The sequence below is a fragment of the Corythoichthys intestinalis genome, chromosome 10 (genome assembly GCF_030265065.1).
Source record: "Corythoichthys intestinalis isolate RoL2023-P3 chromosome 10, ASM3026506v1, whole genome shotgun sequence".
In the NCBI taxonomy this organism is placed as follows: Eukaryota; Metazoa; Chordata; class Actinopteri; order Syngnathiformes; family Syngnathidae; genus Corythoichthys; species Corythoichthys intestinalis.
Window position 1 is genome coordinate 31887636 of NC_080404.1, and position 19347 is coordinate 31906982.

At 39.7% G+C, this 19347-nt stretch overlaps 2 protein-coding genes across 5 annotated transcripts in view; both read right to left on the reverse strand.

The window, feature by feature from the left end:
• Positions 1 to 5899: 5899 nt before the first annotated feature.
• dhx32b (DEAH (Asp-Glu-Ala-His) box polypeptide 32b) lies at positions 5900 to 11857 on the reverse strand. Of its 2 annotated transcripts, XR_009064691.1 has the most exons (3): positions 11512 to 11857; positions 6134 to 6345; positions 5953 to 6036 (listed from the first exon to the last, which is right to left on the reverse strand). XR_009064691.1 is itself a non-coding variant. In XM_057848983.1 (2 exons), exons 1-2 carry the CDS (start codon positions 11803 to 11805, stop codon positions 6262 to 6264), a joined length of 378 nt encoding a protein of 125 aa, XP_057704966.1. In that variant the 5' UTR covers positions 11806 to 11857; the 3' UTR covers positions 5900 to 6261. The 2 variants fall into 2 exon arrangements, 1 of the variants encoding a protein (XP_057704966.1); XM_057848983.1 differs by having other exon boundaries at positions 5900 to 6345.
• Positions 11858 to 13213: 1356 nt separating this feature from the next.
• Positions 13214 to 19347, reverse strand: part of adam12b (ADAM metallopeptidase domain 12b) — a 126804-nt gene continuing 120670 nt past the window's right edge. For all 3 annotated transcript variants that reach the window (XM_057848889.1, XM_057848888.1, XM_057848887.1), the window contains one exon: positions 13214 to 15139. In XM_057848889.1, coding sequence (XP_057704872.1) covers positions 15088 to 15139 — 52 coding nt within the window. In that variant the 3' untranslated portion in view covers positions 13214 to 15087. The remainder of the gene's footprint in view (positions 15140 to 19347) is intronic.

Here is a 19347-nt window from a genome sequence, read left to right on the forward strand (position 1 = left end):
CAATACACCTTTGTTACTGTGGTCCCGGCTCTCTGTAGGTCATTCACTACGTCCCCCGTGTGGTTCTGGGATTTTTGCGGATTTTTGCTCGCCGTTCTTGTTATCATTTTGACGCCACAGGGTGAGATCTTGCATAGAGCCTCAGATCGAGGGAGATTATCAGTGGTCTTGTATGTCTTCCATTTTCTAATAATTGCTCCCACAGTTGATTTCTTTACACCAAGCGTTTTACCTATTGAAGATTTAGTCTTCCCAGCCTGGTGCAGGTCTGCAATTTTGTTTCTGGTGTCCTTCGACAGCTCTTTGGTCTTGGCCATAGTGGAGTTTGGAGTGTGACTGACTGAGGTTGTGGACAGGTGTCTTTTATACCGATAATGAGTTAAAACAGGTGCCATTAATACAGGTAACGAGTGGAGCCTCGTTAGACCTCTTTAAAAGAAGTTAGACCTCTTTGACAGACAGAAATTTTGCTTGTTTGTAGGTGACCAAATACTTATTTTCCACTCTAATTTGGAAATAAATTCTTTAAAAATCAAACAATGTGATTTTCTGTTTTTTCCCCCCACAATCTGTCTCTCATGGTTGAGGTTTACCCATGTTGACAATTACAGGCCTCTCTAATCTTTTCAAGTAGGAGAACTTGCATAATTGGTGGTTGACTAAATACTTATTTGCCCCACTGTATATATACAGTGCCTTGCAAAAGTATTCGGCCCCCTTGAACCTTGCAACCTTTCGCCACATTTCAGGCTTCAAACATAAAGATATAAAATTTTAATTTTTTGTCAAGAATCAACAACAAGTGGGACACAATCATGAAGTGGAACAACATTTATTGGATAATTTAAACTTTTTTAACAAATAAAAAACTGAAAAGTGGGGCGTGCAATATTATTCGGCCCCCTTGCGTTAATACTTTGTAGCGCCAAATTTTGCTCCAATTACAGCTGCAAGTCGCTTGGGGTATGTTTCTATCAGTTTTGCACATCGAGAGACTGACATTCTTTCCCATTCTTCCTTGCAAAACAGCTCGAGCTCAGTGAGGTTGAATGGAGAGTGTTTGTGAACAGCAGTCTTCAGCTCTTTCCACAGATTCTCGATTGGATTCAGGTCTGGACTTTGACTTGGCCATTCTAACACCTGGATACGTTTATTTTTGAACCATTCCATTGTAGATTTGGCTTTATGTTTTGGATCATTGTCCTGTTGGAAGATAAATCTCCGTCCCAGTCTCATGTCTTGTGCAGATACCAACAGGTTTTCTTCCAGAATGTTCCTGTATTTGGCTGCATCCATCTTCCCGTCAATTTTAACCATCTTCCCTGTCCCTGCTGAAGAAAAGCAGGCCCAAACCATGATGCTGCCAACACCATGTTTGACAGTGGGGATGGTGTGTTCAGGGTGATGAGCTGTGTTGCTTTTACGCCAAACATATCGTTTTGCTTTGTGGCCAAAAAGTTCAATTTTGGTTTCATCTGACCAGCGCACCTTCTTCCACATGTTTGGTGTGTCTCCCAGGTGGCTTGTGGCAAACTTTAAACGAGACTTTTTATGGATATCTTTGAGAAATGTCTTTCTTCTTGCCACTCTTCCATAAAGGCCAGATTTGTGCAGTGTACGACTGATTGTTGTCCTATGGACAGACTCTCCCACCTCAGCTGTAGATCTCTGCAGTTCATCCAGAGTGATCATGGGCCTCTTGGCTGCATCTCTGATCAGTTTTCTCCTTGTTTGAGAAGAAAGTTTGGAAGGAGGGCCGGGTCTTGGTAGATTTGCAGTGGTCTGATGCTCCTTCCATTTCAATATGATGGCTTGCACAGTGCTCCTTGAGATGTTTAAAGCTTGGGAAATCATTTGTATCCAAATCCGGCTTTAAACTTCTCCACAACAGTATCTCGGACCTGCCTGGTGTGTTCCTTGGTTTTCATAATGCTCTCTGCATTTTAAACAGAACCCTGAGACTATCACAGAGCAGGTGCATTTATACGGAGACTTGATCACACACAAATTGATTCTATTAATCATCATCGGTCATTTAGGACAACATTGGATCATTCAGAGATCCTCACTGAACTTCTGGAGTGAGTTTGCTGCACTGAAAGTAAAGGGGCCGAATAAAATTGCACGCCCCACTTTCAGTTTTTTATTTGTTAAAAAAGTTTAAATTATCCAATAAATGTTGTTCCACTTCACGATTGTGTCCCACTTGTTGTTGATTCTTGACAAAAAAATTTAATTTCATATCTTTATGTTTGAAGCCTGAAATGTGGCGAAAGGTTGCAAGATTCAAGGGGGCCGAATACTTTTGCAAGGCACTGTACATATACATACATATACATATACAGTGCCCTCCATAATTATTGGATTTATAATAATTATGTGTTTTTTACCTTTTAATATTTTTTTTTCTAAATAATATGGGACCTTAATAGAAAAAAAGAGGAAAATCCAACCTTCAATACAAGTGCATTTATTCAGTGGGGAAAAAATCCCACATAAAGAAATAATTATTTGACATCAAATAATGTGTGTCACAATTATTCGCACCCCTGGTGTTAATACTCTGTACAACCCCCTTTTGCCAACAAAACAGCACCTAATCTTCTTCTATAATGTTTCACAAGATGGGAAAAGACAGAAAGAGGGATCTTCAGCCATTCCTCTTTGCAGAATCTCTCTAAATCATCCAGAGACCTGGGTCCTCTCCTCTGTACTCTCCTCTTCAGCTCACCCCACAGGCTTTCAATGGGGTTGAGGTCTGGGGACTGAGATGGCCATGGGAGGAGCTTGATTTTGTGTCTGGTGAACAATTTCTGTGTAGATTTGGCCATATGTTTAGGGTCATTGTCTTGCTGAAAGACCCAGTGACGACCCATCTTCAGCTTTCGGGCAGAGGGCAACAGATTTTGATTTAAAATGTCCTGGTATTTCAAAGCATTCATGATGCCATGCACCCTAACAAGGTTCCCAGGGCCTTTGGAAGCGAAACAGCCCCACAGTATCACTGACCCACCCCCATACTTTACAGTGGGTATGAGGTGCTTTTCAGCATGCACATCTTTCGTGGCACCCCAGACCCACTTAGAGTGTTTTTTGCCAAAAAGCTTGATCCTGGTCTCATCTGACCAAAGCAGCCTGGGACCGTGTGCTTTGGCTGAAGATGGGTCGTCACTGGGTCTTTCAGCAAGACAATGACCCTAGACATATGGCCAAATCTACACAGAAATTGTTCACCAGACACAAAATCAAGCTTGTGAAACATTATAGGAGAAGATTAGGTGCTGTTCTGTTGGCAAAAGGGGGTTGTACAAAGTATTAAGACCAGAGGTGTTAATAATTGTGACACACATTATTTGATGACAAATAATTATTTCTTTATGTGGGATTTTTCCCCAATGAATAAATACACTTGTATTGAAGGTTGGATTTTTCTCTTTTTTTCCATTAAGGTCCGATATTATTTGAATAAAAAAAAATATTAGAAGTTAAAAAACACATCTTAACCAGGGAAGCCAATAATTATGGAGGGCACTGTATATCATCTTGAAAAATTATAGATTTCTTTTCAAGTATCTAAAATCAATTTAGCTATTGTGCTAGTAAAACTAGGCTGATGGCTAACTTTAGCACAAAATGTACTAACTGGCACCCTATTTTAACAAAAAAATGACCTGGGAGTTTACAGGGTGACCCAAAAAAAAGTTTACACTCAGTTGACTGCTTGTTTAAAAGCCATTGAAACATATCTAAGTAGGTTGTCATGGTTAAGTGATACATTAAGGTCACTCAATGCAGCTGGTAATCTCTCGTCTCTACAATTCCTGTGCTTCTTCTGAAAATGAAGAAAACTTTAGCTGTACCTGAATTGCTGCGTGCCGGTCTGACACCTACTGAGATTGCAGCAAATCTGAGAATATCCAGATGTGCAGTCTACAAAGTTAAAAAGAAGCTGAAAGATACTGGAACAGCCTCACGAAAACCTGGGTCTGGAAGTGAAGATCTGTGCGGACCAAAAAGTTGATTGACAAGGTGATATGTGGCCACCCCAGAGTCCAGATCTCAATCCCCTGGATGATAGCATATGGGCAACTGTGGAGGACAGTGCCTGTAAGAAGCCACAAACCTCTGTGGCAGCCTTGGAGAGGTCCATTGTTAGATCTTGGGAAAAGATGACAGCATCCTACATAAAGAAGACCTGTCAAGCGTTCCGCAGGCGCCTGGAGGCTGTTGTGACACTTAAGGGAGGACACATTGAAAAATAGAGTGTGTACTGTACATGTTCTTTACAATAATGTATAATTTGTGATTCAATTCTAATTCTAAGATGAATAAACATGGCATTTAAAGTGCATGTGACACGAAAAAGCATGTTTATTTCATAATACACGCGGTATTTTATGCTCCTGAATGATATGGACCGCTTGGATGTGTGTGGAAGCGATCGCTATATTTATTTAGTTATTTGAATCCCACGCCATGAAAATGAGTGACTTCCGGCTTCGGTCTTGCATTGAGGAGGAGGGAGCTGTGACGTGTACGGTAGAAGACGTCCTCTTCACTGTACAGCGTACTGTTGTGTATGAGGACGAAGGATTCAGCTGATTTTGCGGATTAATACGTTTATTTTTCGCATCACGCCAGCCAAACGGCTGCAGAAAAATCTTGCTGTATGAGGGAGAGGCAAATGCGCCTTTTTGGAGTTTCAAAAGGTTCCCATTCACCGTGGATATTGGCCAAAACAAGCCCGACTACAGTGGGACCATTGGACTTAGGAGGAAGTGAGTAAACATCTTGTTTAGTATTATGTCAAATATTAATACAGCTATTACAAAGTAAACACTACAAACTTTCTTTAAATAAAGGACTACTTACGTTTGATCATTGATAGGCATGTAAAAAGCTCTCCTCATGCACATTAGCACGTTAGCTGCACAACAGCTGCAGCCACCCTCCGCCGGGGAATGAACTGTAAATTGCTCTCCGCCGGGCGGTTTGCCGATCCACAAAGACATTCAACAACTCTTGTCATCATGTCAAATAATCCAGGCGAGTTATGTGTGATTTTCCACTTCGAAGACTTTGAAACATCACTCGGTTCGGGTTAGCATGTCGGCTAGCTGTCACGCCTTTTGGTTTGTTTACATTCTCCGAAGCCGGGGAAGGGAAATGACATACAGTATGTCCGATTTAGGTGCCATAAAATATCGTTCGGGAGGTGCGACAGTAAAGGTGAAGTCGACAGTTTTGACCATTAATAGTAATTTTGCCATGTCGTCCTGAATAAATGCATTTTTATTATTTCATATTCCATTTAGCACAAGACTGTTATTTGTGTCATGACCATGCCGTTTATTTAGCAATTGGGGAAAATACTTGGATAAAAAGAATATCTTGTAAAAATATTGAAGTAAAGAGACAGAAACAATGACATTTTGCAGCTCTCTTCATCGCGTTTTCCTTGTTGTGAATAGTTCCCACTCGACGGGCTGACTGGTCCTTCTCAAGCCATTTGTATAGCTATTGGGGATAAATACTTGGATAAAAAGAATATCCTGTAAAAATATTGGAGTAGAGAGACTGAAACAATGACGTTTTCCGGCTCTCCTCGTCGCGTTTTCATCGTTCTGAATAATTCCCCCTCAATGGGCTGATGAATAGTAAAACCGATGAGCCCAGTCTACCGCTGACATCATCCACCTGTTGGGGACGCTAAAGCCCTATAATGGTAGGCGTGGCTAATCAGCAGATTAAAAGACTAATTTCTCGTCATCTGCGCTTTGCTAAATTGTTGTATACAGTCGAATCGTCTCAAAATATGATTCTAATTCACATAATAATGCCATTTAAGACTTTTTTTCTCATGTCGTATGCTCTTTAAGTTGTATTATGGCAGTGTAAACTTTTTTTTGGGTCACCCTGTAAATCTCTCTTCAGTTACTGAACAAGGCACCGATGTGTGGTGGTCCCCTGTTGCGGTTGTTGGCAGCAGTTTGCTTTCTTCTCGTCTCAGCGAGAGGCTGAACTTTCCAGAATGTCCTGTAGAAGAACTTTGCTCTCACTTTGTGGGAAATTGTAGAAGAAATACTGTGCCACCATCTGAATGAATCTAGAAATATACTGTAGACATTATTACCTCACTGGCTGCCATTGAAGGGTGTAAAAGCCCACTCACTCTTCGGGTGCAATGTGGGTGACGACGTGAAGACAGTTGTCCTGTGAGAAGGCGTGCTAGTGGAAATAGCTGCCACTCCACGGGCTCTGTTATGGTAAGTGGAATGCGGATGGATCGATCTGCTTGTTGATCAGAATCAAGAAGTCTCCCGAACCATCCACTTCACGTGCCACCTGGAAGGGAAATCGGGGGCATTGGTAAGCCCAATTGTCTTTGAGCTACACCAAAGAATCTTCAAAGAACCAAAAATGCATGTTTCCGGGATGTGGGAGGGAGACATCATAAAAACTCCAAACAGGAAAGCGTTGTTAGTGACTGACCAAAATAGATCACAAATTCAAATCTATGGGGTAACAATTCTTGATAATTGTATTTAAGTCAAAAATAGTATGAAATACCAAATACTGGTCCTTCTAAAAAAATTAGTATATTATGATAATGTTAATTATTTTCTGTAATGTACTGATAAACATTAGACTTTCATATATTTTAGATTCATTACAAACAAATGAAGTAGTTCAAGCCTATTATGGTTTTAATATTGATGATTTTGGCAAAAAAGTCCAGAAAAACCAACAATCCCCATCTCAAAAAATTAGCATATCATGAAAATGTACTCTAAAGAAGCTACTAACCTAATCGTTTGAATCAACAGATTAACTCAAAACCCCTGCGAAAGATTCTTGAGGCTTTTAAAAACTCCCAGCCTTGTTTATTACTCAAAACCGCAATCATGGGGAAGACTGCCGACCTGACTGCTGTCCAGAAGGCCATCATTGACACCCCCAAGCATGAAGCTAAGACACAGAAAGAAATTTCTGAGGGAATAGGCTGTTCCCAGAGTGCTGTATAAGGCACCTCAGTGGGAAGTCTGTCGGAAGGACCAAGTGTGGCAGGAAACGCTGCACAACCAGAAGAGGTGACCGCACCCTGAGAAAGATTGTGGAGAAGGGCCTATTCCAGACCTTGGGGGCCCTGCAGAAACAGTGGACTGAGTCTGGACTAGAACCATCCAGAGTCACCGTGCACAGTCGTGTGTGAAACAACGGCAGAAGCGCCTGACCTAAGCTACAGAGAAGCAGCACTGGACTGTTGCTCACTGGTCCAAAGTACTTTTTTCAGATGAAAGCAAATTTTGCATGTCATTCGGGGATCAAGGTGCCAGAGTTTGGAGGAAGACTGGGGAGAAGGAAATGTCAAAATGCCTGAAGTCCAGTGTCAAGTACCCACAGTCAGTGATGGGCTGGGGTGCCATGTCAGCTGCTGGTGTTGGTCTACTGTGTTTTATCAAGGGCAAGGTCAATGCAGCTAGCTATCAGGAGATTTTGGAGCACTTCATCCTTCCATCTGCTGAAAAGCTTTATGGAGATGAAGATTTCATTTTTCACCATGACCTGGCACCTGCTCACAGTGCCAAAACCACCGGTAAATGGTTTACTGTCCATGGCATTACTGTGCTCAATTGGCCTGCCAACTCTCCTGACCTGAACCCCATAGAGAATCTGTGGGATATTGTGAAGAGGAAGTTGAGAGACTCCAGACTCAACACTGTGGATGAGCTTAAGGCCGCTATTGAAGCATCCTGGGCCTCCATAACACCTCAGCAGGGCCACAGGCTGATTGCCTCCATGCCACGCCGCATTGAAGCAGTCATTTCTGCAAAAGGATTTCCGACCAAGTATTGAGTGATAATGAATCTAAAATATATGAAAGTCTAATGTTTATTAGTACATTACAGAAAATAATGAACTTTATCACAATATGCAAATTTTTTGAGGACTAGTAGGTAACAACAATAAACACTTGAGAAGGTTTCATTTAATGAAATTTTATCTTTCAATCTACATTTATTTAATCTACTTTCTATTTTTACAATAAAGACTTATTATTATTTAATAATTATTTATTTTTGCATTGTTATTTTTTGTAATTTGTAATTGTGTTGAATTCTGCTGAAATAGATTTAACTTGTTTGCTCTCATGTGTGCAGTAATGAGCACTGATAAGATAATGGGCAAATCCGTGTTGTTATGAGGGACTGAATAAAATCTGTGACACCAAAGCGCAAACAAGCAGGTTGCTGCCAAGCTGTCAAACTGGGTGATGCACGGTTCACTAGCTTTCCTAATGGGTGGAATGGAGGGAACGGTTTGCTGCTCTTTCATGCCATCTTGCTTGATTATCCACGAACATTTGTAAAAAGGAAGCTATCTCCTTTTTGAGCACAAGTCTTCCCAGGTTAGGAGGGAAGCTGAGGCTTTCATGGTGCAAGATGTCAAGAGCCAATTCTATCGCCTAGTGGTGAGGAAAATAGATGTTTTTACACCAAGTACCCCCCAAAGATACTTCGCTCTCCAACTAGCATATTTGCTTAGTATGACTAGGTTTTCGATCAAAAAAAACTTTGAAAATCATTCCGCTTTTACCTGACTGGTCACTAGAAATACAACCATGTCCCCACATAAGCAGATTTTAAGGGGGGGGGGGGGGGGGGGGGTGGCCGAAAAGTGTCATTGCATGTAATTGACTTTCCTCTTATATATATGGCGGAAAACACGGACAAGACTGAAAAAGCAGTTTTTGCTATTGCACTCCTCTGTAAAAGAAACTGCTGTATTTTAAGCCAAAACAACTGTTGTGTTTGATAGAACAATATGTCTATATGCTGCCATAGCAGATTTATGGCGCATTAAGCCCCCCAACTATTTTTAATTTTACCCTGAAAACCCCCGTTTACAGACGTCGCGCAACCGCTTTTGTTTCAACCCAGCCATAAAACGAAGGTAATTAATTACATTTATTCTTTAAAATGTCGTTTTTAGCTTAGAATCATCAATTAATGTCTCATATTTCGTTTAAAAAAAAAAAAGACTTAAAATTATTCACTCACATATTTTACACTTTTAAACAAATTATGTCACAATAAAAAAAATGGAGTCTATAAAAAAGTCACGGATATCTACCTCATAACTATCGCTTAATTGTATTTTTTTGTTAATGTCGCATTTTCTCCGATATGTTAGATGATAAATAATTGATCCAAACAAAAATTGAAGGAAAAAAAAAAAAAAAAAAACGTTTAAAAGGGTAAATATATGAAAAAGATAATCTCGACCACTCCTTGATGTCCGCGATTTCTGCATCGCGACCCTTGTTATATTACCATGTTTCACCCATAAAATCCCCCAAAAATCCAGCTGTGGCCATTCACAGTTGTGTCTTGACACTCAGTGATACATGCTACATGGAGTTTTTGGATCTAAACAAGGTAAGTACGCGATAACGTCTCGTTAAAGTCATGGCATCTGTAATTCTTGCGTGCTCTCACCACCAAATAGGTTTTTCTGTTTAAATGTTTTTCTTTTTAATGCCCTCCTGTTCAAAAATTTTCTTCCCTTAGAAAATTGAGATTTTAAGGTTTCCAATGATGTATCACACATGCATATAGGACAATTTTGAAATATGGCCAAATTTGGGGTCTCAGAGCGCAACTTCAAGTCACCCGAGTGTTTTCCGCCATATATTTAAATTTTTTTTTTAAATTGTTTTTTTTTGGGGGGGGATGCCGAGAGCTACCCACGCTAGAGTTGCTGGTCGATCGTGATCGACGTAATGAACATCCCTGATTTAGCATATCAATTAATTAGTTTGATATTCATGAGAAATGTAGCCGTGACCCACGTTCACCCAATCTGTTTGTTCTTATTAAAGGGTACGTAGCGGCAAAGGGGGTGTGAGACTTCAATAGAACCGTTATGTGCCAAGATAACAAATATTGATAAAGTTAACAAAAAAATCAATCACATTAATGAGCAATTATCGAAAATAGATCGAAAATGACGAACATTCCCGAAAGTGTTCCGGAAACAGCCGAATGGGGCGGCGACGTCACGACAAGTGATTGACAGTCGAGGCGGAGCCAGGTGCCATTGTTTTTTAACGACGAGAGAGTAGCGTTGGGGTTTGTTTGATGAAAACATCTCAAAAATGGTTCAAAACTGCTGTGCTATGTGGTGTACAAATAGTTATTAATCGGAATATAGTATCCATGAGTTCCCGAACGCGAAAAAAAAAGCTGGACTACGCAGACGATGGGTAAAGTTCGTCCGTGCAAAGAGGGCTAATTTTCTAGACACAGTCTCCGGCACGCTTTTCTGTGGTGCGCATTTTCCACCTGAAAGCTTCTCGAACTATGGACAAGGGAAGATTGCTGCTCAAAGGAGATGCGGTGCCGACCATACACGCGCACCTACCTAAATGTCCCGAGATATCAAGAAAGAGGATGATGACTAGCAAAGGAGGCTAAGGCTAAGCAAAGGAGGGGAGCAGCCAAGCTCGAAATGGCCAGAGTGAGTACTCTTTTATAATAAAAAAATGTCACGCATTGGATACAGGACTGGACACATGTATACATTATCGTTCGTAAAATATATAGAACAAATCCTCTGATCCCATTCATATTTGTGTCTGTTGGCTGAGCGAAAAGCTATGATAGCGCAATAAATGATAATTATTCTGTGCATTCCTTTATTTTGCAGTCACGGTGTATCAGCTTCACAAAAAGAAATGCAAAACAAATCATTGGTGTTTCCCACACGATCTGCTGCAGATGTTTCATCAGTGTCATTGCTCCCTTCAATGACCGTTTCATTAAGCTGCATTGGCGTTCGTTTGGGCTCAAATTGGTAACCTAAAACACCGATTAAAGCTTCGTAACTCTCCTCGTCACCATTAGATGAACATTCGTTACGTCCTTCTACGTCTGATTCGTCGCTGAAACTAGAAACAAAATTGTCTGCCATCATCGCCGCCATTCAGTATTAAAGCACTGAGCCTTTTTCTTGTTGAAGAAACACCCCTTACTGTCAATTCTGAATTTTTATTGACAACGAGGGGTGTTTCTTCATGAGGGAACCTGGAATATGTGCAGGACGAACACAATACATCAGCATAAACAGCTCAAAACACCCCTAATTCTCCACTCACTAGAAGGAATTCTATTGATGCAGACAGGCGCTGCCCACCTAGTGGCCGGTGGCACTCTCTTCACTTGTCGTGACGTCACGCACACTGCCAGATCTCGGGCGCCGGTCGTTTTAGCTTGACAATCGAGCCAAATTTCTCTCATTTTCTTGTGTGTAATTACACGAAGTGGCATGATATGAATACAAAAGGCATGCGTTTATGGATAAATGATGGAATATTAAAATTTTCCCAGGGCACTACATACCCTTTAACATCCCATCCTGAGCAAAAAGTGCATATGAAAATTATGCTGTTATATTGTCCCACCAATGTTGAGACCAAACCTACGCCTGTATTGTCAATACTGTACTCACTTGAGAACTCCTTCCAGTTGCAACTGAAGCTGCGACAATGAGGACTTGCTCTTTTGCCAATGCATTCATAAAGTCGCTCTTGATATTCCAGATGAGAAGCGCTTTGCTTTCCTTTAGCAGATTGTAAAATATAGATGAGTACGGCAGACCGTCGAACTGTTTCAGCTCCAAGATGTTGTTGTATTCTTCCTTGTCCAACCTCTCAAAAGATTCATCGGCACTAGTGGTTTCCAGTGCCATCTGACTGGCCGCTTTGGATCTTATCACCAAATCAGTGGGAAACTGAACAATCATTTAAAGAAAGAAAGGCTAACCGGGCGATTGGCCCAGTGTTGTCATGCGGCCACTAATCCCATACAAGTGTAGTCATCAACAAATGACAAACACACATACAAATAGTGTGGGGGTGGAGAACATTTACAAACAATTTCTGTACTAACTTAATTAGTATGAATACATGGAACCGAGCTTTCACATTCTGTTCTGTTGAGACAAGCACACACACATATTATGCACTGTATATTTTTCTTACTGTTGTTGACTCATTTGCTCCCAAAAACGTATAAATACGTTCTATTTTTAATTGTTTCAGTGTCCCAAAGACGTGTTTATACGTCTTTTTTTTTTTTTTTAAACAAGAGATTTCTCTAGGTTCTGATTCAATTTAGCTCCAAAGTACAAACCTGAAAATCCATTTTAAAGCAATAAGACAGGGCACTGGAGGGCAGTAGCGCATTTGGTAAGACCCCCAACCCGATTTAACGGAACGAACGACGGACAACGACCAAATGGATGTCCAGGATGCCAGTCGGTGGACGACCGAGCAGTACAACCGGGAGGATGCCCGGGATGCCAGGCGCTGGACGACCGAGCAGAACGACCGGGACCACCAGTGCAGCGGACGATGCCGTTGAGTCCGTGCTGGAAAGACTAGAAATAATCCATCTTTAAGAGACAGGCGGCGATGAGGGAAAAGCTTACCATGGCCGTCGCGGCCACAACAGCGTCATCTCTCAGTTATGTGTAAATAAATTGTTACTTTGCTAACAAAAGCTCTATTTGTCTTGTTATTATGTTATTATTAAAGTTGTTCCGATCATGTTTTTTTGCTCCCGATCCGATCCCGATCGTTTTAGTTTGAGTATCTGCCGATCCCGATATTTCCCGATCCGATTGTTTTTTTTTTGCTCCCGATTCAATTCCAATCATTCCCGATAATTTTTCCCGATCATGTACATTTTGGCAATGCATTAAGAAAAAAATGAATAAAACTCGGACGAATATATACATTCAACATACAGTACATAAGTACTGTATTTGTTTATTTTGACAATAAATCCTCAAGATGGCATTTACATTATTAAGATTCTTTCTGTGAGAGATCCACGGATAGAAAGACTTGTAATTCTTAAAGGATAAATGTGACTTTGTATATTGTGACAAAAGATTGCCATCTAGTGTATTTGTTGAGCTTTCAGTAAATGATACTGCTGCCATTCAACCCAAATGCAGGATGGGAAGTGCAACCATGACTGTGCGTGGGGGCACCAATTGATATATCTTCTCTGCGTTGGGAAAGAACACAGGGTGTTAAGAAAATGATCAACTACCACCTTTCTTCCTAACATTGCCTCCCACGTTAATTTTAATTGTTGAGAGAGGGAATGTAAGGCTTTAGCCAAATAAAAAAAGGCTCCAAAGGCTGTCGAAATTCTCACTACTCATACACTGCGTTTAGCTCTATATATTGGTAAAACGGCGCCTTTATAGATTGGACGCGACAATGCGTGAGTGGGTCGAGCAGCGTATTCGTTAATTATTTAACGTGATTAATTAAGGAAAAAATAATTACATCCGTTAACGCAATAAATTTGATAGCCCTACTTTAAGCCAAAACTACTCTGGATGAGTGTAAGACATTTTGTCTTCAACGTTATATACAATTAGAAAACGATTTAAATAAAAAAAATATATATATATTGAAAAAAAGGCATGTCCGATATTTTTTTGCCGATTCCGATACTTTGAAAATGACGTGATCGGACCCGATCGAGTGGGACATCTTTAATTATTATGTTAATGTAGGAAAACATTCAGATGTTTGGGATGTAACGGGAAGCAAAAAAATAGCTGTGTTAAAGTCAAAGTTATGTTTGAAATGTACGCGTTTACAAAAAGCTCAATTTCTCTGTTTTTTCATCAGAAATTGGAAAATTGCTCAGACTAAGCTATTTTCTTTTTTTTCTGCTGAAAGAAGAGAGTAATCTTTCTTTTGGTGGGTTCCATGTCTATATAGCAATAGCAAAATCAGTCAAAATCCAGTAAAACGGTCGGGAGCGAAGGGGGTTGCGCCGGTGAAAATGGCTGGGAGTGAATGAGTTAATGTCCTTTTTGTTTGGAGTTTTCTAAACGTATCTGTGTACATGTTGAGTAAAAAAATGTTTATTATTATTGTTTATATAGTTCTGTCCTACCTGCTCAAGATACATTGAAGTACTGTTGTTAATAACCTGTCTATTATGTAGTTGTGCCAAAGATGGTTGTGGAATAGGATTCGCAATAACTCGCCCAATACACAAGGTGGCAGTGTTGGACAATATTTTTGTTTAAGACATACAGTAACAGGTTTGCATGTACGTTATGGAGGGTTACTGCAACCATGTACATACAATTATACACACGGTATTACTATACTATACACGCTATTACCATAGTAAAATTTATTTCATGATCAATAAATTTTACATCTAGCTACTTGCTGATTGGTTGGAAGGAGTCACATGGTTTGGATAAACAATAAAACACGCAAAACACCCACTCAGTGGCCCTTAATGCGTATTTTTCCTTTATGCAAAGAAAACACAGCACATTTTGAGATGTAGAAGCGCCATCAAGACAAAATTGAACAAGTATTCCACACTGTGATGTTTCCCTACTTGCACGCGTCGCAGAAGACTGATTAAAAAAAAAGCAAAAAGAAAACACATTTGGGAAAAGTGCAATAACGCTGTGGTGACAAAAAAGAAATTCGCTGGACGGACAAATGTGCCGATGACATCATCACGCTTGGATGTAAACTCCAAAATAAGTGGTGTCATGATGAGTTGGTTAGTTTGGGAAAGGTAAACATGAAATATCAAATATCTTTTTTTTCCAACAATTAATCCATCAAAAGTCATGTTTTATTTTTTTTTTGTTAAGGAAAAACTCACTCGTTTCCCTTTTGTCCTTGCACATGACATTATAAAATACTTACGTTTTCCTTCTTAAATGTATAAAACACTTCATATAATTTTCCCAGTGTGTAGGAGTTCACACACACACACAAAAAAGAATAAATAGTCCATTGGTACCTGAGCGAGGACAAGATTGAGCACCTTTAAGTGGGAGAGCACCACCGACGACTCGTCAGTGTCTTTTTTCTTCTTCCAAATGTTCAAAAAAAGTGTCACAAGAAATCTTCCGCCGCTCTTTTCACGTACTGGATGTCCATTTTAGGCATGACAACCAGTCCAGCTGAGCCTTGGGGATGAATTAGTGCAAATAAAGTGAGATCGCCAGAAAGACGCTCTCTGCTCAGCAGTCTTTGGGGGTCTTTGGCGGTCTGTATGGCAACATGGGTGCGGGTCTGAAAGCAACAACAAAAGACATAAGTCTTTTTTAGATACAGTGAGGAAAATAAGTGAACACCCTGCGATTTTGCAAGTTCTCCCACTTAGAAATGATGGGCGGGTTTGAAATTTTCATGGTAAGTGCTTGTCCACTTTGAAAGACTATTAAAAAAAAAGATAAAAAATAGATTAAAAATCCGGAAATCACAGTGTATGATCTTTTTAAAAACATTTTTTTGGTATTATATTGCTGCAAATAAGTCTTTGAACTAGGGATGTCCCGATCCAGGTTTTTGCACTTCCGATCCGATACCGATATTGTTTTGCACTTCCGATCCGATACCGATACTGGCCGATACCGACCTATCTGAGCATGTGTTAAAGTTTAAAGTTATTTAGCCTCCTCTTGTCAGACTCATGTTGAAAAAGGTTTTAGTACTCTTGATAACAACTAGCCAGCTGAATTAGGTGAGTTTGAATAACACACAATGGTTGGTAACACGAAACTGACCTGTTTATTCAGTGACAAACACAAAACATTATAAATAACAAACAGAAATGGCATAGTCAGTCAGTAAAACGTGCAAATAATATTGTAAACTGTCTTAAAAAAGCAAAACACACCAACAACCTCAGTGGAAAATCCCACAAATCCCCCAAGCTATTAGATGCTTTCAATGTTTCATGCATTAGTTACAAAAATTGTATAAAAAGGCTCTCAGGTTTAAATAAATGACTATTTCAGTATCAAGTTAACATTTTAAAACGGTAAATAAAATACTCAAGTCCCCATTCTGTATCAGCAGCTTTAAACTACATTCAATTCATTTAATTTTGTGAATCAACTGTTAAAGTTGTTAAAATTGCTCCCCTTATTCCATAATTTCCCTTCTGTCTACTTTCGACATGTGAAAGTTTTACAACTGTTTTGAAGATAGATTCAAGTCAAGATTTTGCCGATTTAGGAGTATTTTAGATAAAAAGTTAATTAGGTTCGTTTGGAAGGTTCACAACAGCCTACTAGGGAAGTCTTCTGCTTTAAGATGGCGGCTGTTTACTAACGCATCTGGTTTTCAATACTTCAATGTTGCTAACGCAGTCGTGTCTGTCGTGTAGCATCTAGTTCTATATACATATGATATCTATTATCTCCAGTAAAACGACGTTGAAGTCGTTTGTATCGGCTGTCAGCAGCAGTCAGGTATTCTTGTGTTTTTTATCCAGCGGCATGAGTTGAGCTAAAGCCGTGGGTTGAGCATTGGCATTACCCGGGTCTATGAAAAGCATTATGCTTACTTTCGGGACGCAATGCGGTCAGTTTCTCATTGCGTCCCGAAGACCGCGCTGTGTATTAGTTCCGCTTTAGTTGACATATTTCAATAATCGGAATTTGGATGTTTATGAATCGTTCTCGAATCTTCCACGGCCGAATCGCTCAAGGATGTAATGACGGCTGGGCATGTTGTACCGTGGTTCTGAGTGTTGGATGGTGCGTCTTTACTCACGTGAGATAATGGCTCGTCATCCAGAATGAATTCTCCGGCAATGACTCTTGTTATTCCCTGGGCTTTGGGACTGTCGAGTGCCAGTTTGTCACGCATAGCAAAAGTTTCTGCCAGTGTTAGTTGCGTAGGACCTTTCTTTTTGTCTTCGGTTTTCTTAACATACTCCTCATATTGTTTGTGGTGGTATTTCGCTAAATGCTTGATTAGGTTGGTTGTATTAAAACTTCTTACAGCTTAACCACTTGACTTTATTGTGGCATATGTTGCACTCTGCCTCTTCGTCCTTGTCGTCCTTTAAGGTGAAATGATCCCACACAGCTGACATTTTTACCGATAAAGTCTCTCGGTAAATTGGGAGACTGTAATGTAAATGTAGTGTGTTAAAGGTGTGCTGTAAAACGCGGACCGAATTTTAGGGAAACCGAAGCAAAAACTGGAATGGATTTTGTAACTCGGTGCGCTGGAAAACCCGGACCGGACTTTAACAAAAAATTGATCGGAAGTCTGGATCGGAATTTTTCCGTGTTCCGATCCGATACCGATGTGCATTTTTTTGCCCATATCGGCGTCCGATCTGATCCAAATATCGGATCGGGACATCTCTACTTTGAACACCTGAGAAGATCAATGTTAATATTTAGTACAGTAGCCTTTGATTACAATTATAGAGGTCAAAGGTTTCCTGTAACTTTTCACAAGTTTTGCACAGACTGCAGCAGGGATTTTGCACCACTGCTCCACACAGATCTTCTCTTGATCAATCAGGTTTCTGGGCTGTCACTGAGAAACACAAAGTTTGAGCTTCCTCCAAAGATGTTCTTTTGGGTTTGGGTCCGGAGACTGGCTAGGCCCCTCATTGACAACCTTGATATGCTTTTTACGAAGCCACTCCTTGGTAATTCTGGCTGTCTGCTTCAGGCCATTGACATGTAGGAAGACCCAGTCACGACCTTTGTTCAATGCTCTAACTGAAGGAAGAAGATTATTCGCCAAAATCTCACAATACATGGTCCTGGTCATCAGATCCTTAATAGAGTGCAGTCTTCCAATCCCGTGTGCAGAAAATCACCCCCAAAGCATGATGCTACCACACCCATGCTTCACAGTTGGGATGGTGTTCTTGGGATGGTACTCATCAGTCGTCTTCCTCCAAACACTGAGTTGAATTAAGACCAAAAAGTTCCATTTTAATCTCATATGACCAGATGATTTTCTTCCATGACTCTTCTGGATCATCCAAATGGTCGTTGGCAAACTTAAAACGGGCCTGGACATGTGCTGGTTTAAGCAGGGGAACCTTCCATTCCATGCATGATTCTAAACCGTGACGTCTTAAGGCTGAGTTATGCTTCTGCGGCAGACCTACGCGGTCAAGGTAGACCCGATTTACGACCCTTTGCTGCAGCCTGACTTGCGCCTCCACATAATCCTGACTACTAGTGGTGATTTGACGCAAATGGACCGTGATTGGTCCGTTCAAACTGTTGTTTTCGGTTCAGCGCAAAATCGCCGCAATTTACAAACATTTTTGCGCTACACTCAAAAATTGACCAAGCCGACAAGAGGATAATTGAAGAAGTCCGCAAGTATGATCACCTGTACAATGTTTAGTCAAGACATTATAAAGATTGCCAAATGGCAAGCAATTTGTGAAAGGAGATAGCTGAAAATAAGGGGCTGGAGGTCAGCAAATGCATAAAAAAATGGAAGAACCTCCAAGACAAGTATGTGTGTGTTCGGAACTGACTGGCCACATGAAGTGGTGATAAAGGCGGCCAAAAACTGCCAGCTTTTTTATCACTTTGTCGTATTTTTGGTTGGTGCACTTTACTTTGCTTTGAGTCTTTGACCTTTTTACATTTTACACTTGAAGTATATGGGGAAAAAAAGCACAGGTTTGGTGTCAAAAGAGTTGTTTTGATGTTTAATCTTCAATAATATGGAGGTAGATTTGTGTCTGTATTATTCAATAAAAAAAAGTTGCTTCAATCAAATAAAAAGTTGCTTCAATCAAAAAATATATTTTCAATCGAAGAAAACGTCACTTCAATCAAAAAAAATGTTTGAATGCAAAAATAAATTTGAAACTCAAAAAAATATATTTGAAAACTATTTTTTTTTTGAATTTTTTTTCTTTTTTTTTTTAAATTTAAGTCAAGTCTTTTTTTTATTGAAACACCATTTTTGATTGAAGTCATGTAATTTTACGTTTGGGCCACATTTTGGCTAAGACATTTGTGTTTTTATTATTCAATCAAAAAATAAGTTGCTTCAAACAAAAAATATATATTTTCAAAAGAAAAATCACTTCAATCAAAAATTTCAAAAAATTCAATCGTAGAAAAAAAGGTTTGAATGTGAAAAAAAAATGGAGACTCAGAAATTCGCATTTGAACACTTTATTTTTCATTCAAACTGTTTTCTTTGATTGAAGCAATTCTTTTTGTGTTTGAGCCATATTAAGGGTAGGGCATTTGTGTCTAAATCATTCAATCGCAATAAAAGTTGCTTCAATCAAAAAACTTATTTTTAATCAAAGAAAAAAATCATTAGCAAAAATATATATTTTTTGGAAAATATATTTTTTTATTTGAAATATATATATTTTTTATTGAAATGTCACTTTTTTTGAAAAGCAAAAAGTTTTAACCTTTTTTTTTTTTTTTCCCCCCCAAAGTGGAAAAAGTTTTGAACACACTTTTTTTTTTTTTTTTGAAGTG